Source organism: Rana temporaria, chromosome 7, assembly GCF_905171775.1.
Source record: "Rana temporaria chromosome 7, aRanTem1.1, whole genome shotgun sequence".
NCBI classification, from domain to species: Eukaryota; Metazoa; Chordata; class Amphibia; order Anura; family Ranidae; genus Rana; species Rana temporaria.
In genome coordinates, this window is record NC_053495.1 from 204,990,535 (window position 1) to 204,996,534 (window position 6,000).

Genomic DNA, 6,000 nt, shown 5'->3' on the forward strand with positions numbered 1-6,000 from the left:
GCATTGGAGAAGGTAGAATTGAGGAGGGCTTAGTGGTTTTAGCATTACAATAAACATTAAGTGGCTCCTGGGGGATACATAATCTCCTTTTAATTATCCTAAGCCTGTTCCTGTCCAAAAATGAGGTCCCTCGTTAGCAGAAAGGATGATCTACATGTTTGGTCCAAACCTAGGTTCAGACTGGGTTGTTCTTGTTCGAAGTTCTGCAATGGCTGAACCTTCCATGAAAGCCAACTTTTAACCGGGGATTTCCACCTGGCAGCAGAATATAAACTAAGGGGCCTGGATTCAGATAGAGATACGACGGCGTATCTCCTGATACGCCGTCGTAGCTCTGAGTTCCGTCGGTCGGATCTATGCGGCTGATTCATAGAATCAGGTTCCGCATAGATCTCCCTTAGGCCCCATACTCACGAGCAAACATGTCTGCTGAAACTGGCCCGCAGGCCAGTTTCAGCAGACATGTTTGGTCGTGTGTGGGCGCGAGCGGGCCGAATTCCAGCAAACATTTGCCCGCCGGGCCTTTTCCCAGCGGACAAATATTCCTGGACTTGTTTTAAAACCGTCCGCTGGAATCCTGCCCGCTCGGACATGTACGGTCGTCAGTACAGACCTACCGTACATGTCCAGGCGCCCGCCGTCCCTCGCATGCGTCGAATGACTTCGACGCATGCGTGGAAGCATTTTAAAGGCGGGCCGCCCACGTCGCCGCGTCATTGTCGCGGCGACACCGCGTCATCGACGCGGCGACACCGCGGACACGCCCCGCGTATTGTTTACGCGCGGACTTCTGTACGATTGTGTGTACAACCATCGTACAGAAGCCCTCTGGCAGACATGTATGGTGAAAACGGTCCGACGGACCGCTTTCACCATACATGTTTGGTCGTGAGTACCCGGCCTTAGGCTGCAATTCCAGGCCGGCCGCTAGGTGGCGTTTCGTTTTTTACACGCAACGAATATGCAAATGAGGATTTCCGCCGATTCAGAAACGAACGCACGCCCGTCGCTTTTTTTTTTTTACGTCGCTTGCGTTCGGCTTTTTCCGGCGTATAGTTACCCCTGCTATGTGAGGGGTATCCTATGTTAAGTATGACCGTCGTTCCCGCGCCGAGTTTTGAATTTTTACGTCGTTTGCATACGTCGATTGAGAGAAGAGCTGGACGCAAGTTACGCTCACGCCGAAACCAATGACGTCCTAGCGACGTAATTTGGAGCAATGCACGCTGGGAAAATTCGCGGACGGCGCATGCGCTGTTCCATCGGCGCGGGGACGCGACTGATTTAAATTGTAGATGCCCCCTAGCCGCGGAATTTACTATACGCCGCCGCAAGTTTTGAGGTAAGTGCTTTCTGAATTAAGCACTTGCCTCAAAAACTTGCGCCGGTGGATCGTAAATCAGATAGGTTACGTGGATCTAAAGATCCGCTAACCTATCTGAATCCGGCCCAGGGGGTGAAGATATTGTAAAAAAGAACATGTGGGGCCCCCCTTCATATTCATACTGGACCCTTTAAGTTCTGGTATGGCATTTGGGGGAGACCCCATACAATATTTTTTCATCTTTTGGCATGGGGCCCCTTTAGGACAGTGGTGTTGGATGTCTTCTGGGTCTGTTGTGAATTTTAAGGGGGAACCCCATGCAAAAAAACAAAAAGGATGTGGTCCCTCCAAAAAGATCATACCAAACCTTTATCCGAACATTCATCCTTGCAGGTCACAAAAGGCGGAAACCGAGTGTGCGTCCTCTCTTCCCCTGAACCATAACAGGTTAGATGCCCGGCGGGATCATTTACATTAGGCGCCCTTACGCAGGGCTAATTAGCATAGCGCCCGTGCAATTTACGGAGCTACTGCTCCGTGAATCGCGGGCAAATCGAAATATTTGCGTGGGCGCAGAGAAAAATCTTTGCTCTTTGCCCACGCAAATATTGCGCGGATCTACCTGAATCTGGGCCAGGGTCTCTATGGGCCAGATTCACAGTGGAGATACTCCGTCGTATCTCTCAGAGTATCTATGCGGCTGATTCATAGAACCAGTTACACATAGATATCCCTAATGCCGCGTACACACGGTCGTTTTCTGCGATGTAAAAAAACGACGTTTTTAAAAACGTCAATTTAATTGACCGTGTGTGGAAGAAAACGACGTTTTATGTCTTCTGAAAAACGACCAAAAAAAATTGAAGCATGCTTCAATTTTATGTGTCGTTTTTCAAAACGTCGTTTTTGACTTCACAGAAATTGACCGTGTGTAGCAAAAAACGACGTTTCAAACGACGTTTTTACACCCGCGCATGCCCAGAAGCTAGTTATGAAGCGAGCTTCAATGGAAAAAACGTGGTGAACGTAACCTCGCTTTGCTAGAGCACTGTGAAAAAACGATGGTGTGTAGGCAACATCGTTTTTGAAAATTGAAGTTTCAAAAACGTCGTTTTTTACTTCACAGAAAACGTCGTTTTTTTACATCGCAGAAAACGACCGTGTGTACGCGGCATAAGATCCGACAGGTGTAATTGTTTTACACTGTCGGATCTTAAGATGCAATACTGCGGCCGCCGCTGGGGGGAGTTCGCGTCGTAAACCAGCGTCGGGTATGCAAATTAGGAGTTACAGCGATCCACAACGGTTTTTCGCGTTCGCTACGTCGCCGCTAGTCTAGTTTCCCGTCGCAAAGTTAGTCGTCGTTTTTGGTGCCTTAACTTTACAATCGTATTGCTGTATAAAGTATGGCCATCGTTCCCGCGTCGAAATTTAAAAATGAACATCGTTTGCATAAGCCGTCCGGGAATACGGAATTACGCTACGCGCGTCGCCGTTCGAAAAAATGACGTCACGGCGCGCAAAGCACGACGGGAATTGCGAAACTGAGCATGCGCAGTAGGTCCGGCGCGGGAGCGTGCCTAATTTAAATGGCACACGCCCATTTGAATTGGCCCGCCTTGCGCCGGAGGCCGCCGGCGTAGGTTTTCATCGCAAGTTTTGCCTTTAACTGTCCATCATCTGACAAACATTTAGTCCAAATTGTTTAGACCATTCCTAGAGTCCTCCCTAACAACAATACCCCCGCAACAACAGATCCCCCTAGTAGCCAGCATCAGGAGACCCCTCCCTCAACAGTAGATCCCTCCCAGCAACATAAGACCCCCCAAGCAGCAGTAGATCCCCCACTAGCAACAATAGACCCCCCCCCCCGCAACAATAGACAGCCTAGCAGCCAGCATCAATAGACATTCCAGCACCCCTTGCCATTACATACATCCAGTGCTGGAGGTGCCCGAACTGAGTAGCCCCCCCCCCCCCTCAACGTTCCTGCTGAAAAAAAAAGCGCCCTGGTTATATTCAATATATTGTCTGTTTGTCTGTATTAATGTCTGCCTATTAGATTGGTGGAGAGTAGTTCTCCATAGCCTGCCCTGTAGTGTGATTGTCAGTAAAGGTGAATCTTACCTGGCTGGTGAAGGTGCAGAGGTGAGCGGAGGTGGCGGGGAGGAGCAGCGTAATGCACAGGAGCAGCATGATGATTGGACCTGTCATAGGAAGACAAAGACACACCCGGATGAAAAGTAACAATCACAGACACGGGGCAGGATCTACTGTATAATATATATATAGAATTTATCACCCACATATATTAAAGTGATGGGGGACACCTTTCTCTTGCAGCATCCTATGTAGTCACCCTTGCATACAGGGACACCCTACACTGTGTGCAACAGTAGACATACACAGCCCTATGCATCCAGTGTGCCCAACTCCCTGAGCAATCACCTGTTGTGTTGCTGGGTCTCCTAGGTGGGCACTATGCTGGGCAGCCCATGCATCCAGTATGCCCCCCTCTCTGAGCAATCACCTGTTTGTTCCTGGGTCTCCTAGGTGAACACTATGTTGTTCAGCCCCTGCACCCAGTGTGTCCCCCTCCCTGAGCAATCACCTGTTTGTTGCTGGGTCTCCTAGGTGAACACTATGTTGTTCAGCCCCTGCACCCAGTGTGTCCCCCTCCCTGAGCAATCACCTGTTGTGTTCCTGGGTCTCCTAGGTGGGCGCTGTGCTGGGCAGCCCATGCACCCAGTGTGTCCCCCTCCCTGAGCAATCACCTGTTGTGTTCCTGGGTCTCCTAGGTGGGCGCTGTGCTGGGCAGCCCATGCATCCAGTATGCCCCCCTCTCTGAGCAATCACCTGTTTGTTCCTGGGTCTCCTAGGTAAACACTATGCTGTTCAGCCCCTGCACCCAGTGTGTCCCCCTCCCTGAGCAATCACCTGTTGTGTTGCTGGGTCTCCTAGGTGGGCACTATGCTGCGCAGCCCATGCACCCAGTGTGCCCCCCTCCCTGAGCAATCACCTGCTGTGTTGCTGGGTCTCCTAGGTGGGCACTATGCTGCGCAGCCCATGCACCCAGTGTGCCCCCCTCCCTGAGCAATCACCTGCTGTGTTGCTGGGTCTCCTAGGTGGGCACTATGTTGTTCAGCCCATGCACCCAGTGTGTCCCCCTCCCTGAGCAATCACCTGCTGTGTTGCTGGGTCTCCTAGGTGGGCACTATGCTGGTCAGCCCATGCACCCAGTGTGCCCCCCTCCCTGAGCAATCACCTGTTGTGTTGCTGGGTCTCCTAGGTGGGCACTGTGCTGGGCAGCCCATGTACCCAGTGTGTCCCCCTCCCTGAGCAATCACCTGTTGTGTTTCTGGGTCTCCTAGGTAAGCACTATGCTGGGCAGCCCCTGCACCCAGTGTGCCCCCTCCCTGAACACTCACTTGTTTGTCGCCGGGTCTCCTAGGTAAACATTATGCTGGGCAGCCCATGCACCAATGTGCCCCCCTCCCTGAGCAATCGCTTGTTTGTTCCTGTGTCTCCTAGGTGAGCACTATGCTGGGCAGCCCCTGCCCCCAGTGTGCCCCCCTCAATGAACACTCACTTGTTTGTCGCTGGGTCTCCTAGGTGAGCACTATGCCGGGCAGCCCCTGCCGCCAGTGTGCCCCCCTCTATGAACACTCACTTGTTTGTTGCTGGGTCTCCTAGGTAAGCACTATGCCGGGCAGCCCCTGCACCCAGTGTGCCCCCCTCCCTGAGCAATCACCTGTTGTGTTCCTGGGTCTCCTAGGTGAGCACTATGCTGGGCAGCCCCTGCACCCAGTGTGCCCCCCTCCCTGAACACTCACTTGTTTGTCGCTGGGTCTCCTAGGTGAGCACTATGCTGGCCTTGGCGCGGCTCTGTGGCTCACGCATGCGGTTGCAAATGCGTGCGTACAAAACCCCTGTTTTTAACGCATAGTCATACTGTTAGACAGGTTAATTGGTTGTTCTGCTAGCTGGTCGGTAAGTAGGCTTGGTTTTTCCCTGGGCATTCCCCAGGTTTTGTTGTTGTGAGCACTATGCTGGGCAGCCCCTGCACCCAGTGTGCCCCCCTCAATGAACACTCACTTGTTTGTCGCTGGGTCTCCTAGGTAAGCACTATGCTGGGCAGCCCATGCACCCAGTGTGCCCCCCTCCCTGAGCAATCACCTGTTTGTTGATGGGTCTCCTAGGTGAACACCTTGTTGGGCAGCCCATGCACCCAGTATGCCCCCCTCCCTGTGCACTCACCTGTTTGTTCCCGGCTTTCCTAGGTGAGCACCATGCTGGGCAGTCTGTGCACAGCGTCTCCTACCTGTCCTCTCTTCCTGAAGGTGAGGGGTGGAGTCTGGCACCAGGAAGGGTACAAAGGTGGAAGAGCTGGTTAAAGTGTAACCCGGACTGAGTGGCAAGAGGGAAGAGAGGAGAGGAAGCTGGCAGTGTGCTTGGATTTTATCGCTTTTCATCTGCTGGAGAAAGAGAGAGGAAAGAATACACAGATTCATTCATTACATGAGTATACAGAGTATATACTGTATATAGACATAGGGAGACCAGTGTCCACTAGAGGGAGCAGCTGAGAAGAAGATTACATTGCATCGCTCAGGAGAAGGTCACAGGCAATCCTGTATTCAGCTTCTCTACTGCTACAACTTATGACACATAAAGTC

General features: G+C 52.0%; 1 protein-coding gene across 2 annotated transcripts in view; it reads right to left on the reverse strand.

The window, feature by feature from the left end:
- C7H1orf210 (chromosome 7 C1orf210 homolog) overlaps window positions 1-5,769 on the reverse strand; it is a 28,912-nt gene extending 23,143 nt beyond the window's left edge. For both annotated transcript variants that reach the window (XR_005750644.1, XM_040360872.1), the window contains exons 1-2: window positions 5,582-5,769; window positions 3,452-3,531 (exon numbers count right to left, since the gene is read on the reverse strand). Coding sequence is in view for 1 of the 2 variants with exons in the window: in XM_040360872.1 (XP_040216806.1) it covers window positions 3,452-3,520 (69 nt within the window). In the remaining variant the exon portion in view is untranslated. The remainder of the gene's footprint in view (window positions 1-3,451; window positions 3,532-5,581) is intronic.
- Window positions 5,770-6,000: the final 231 nt, after the last annotated feature.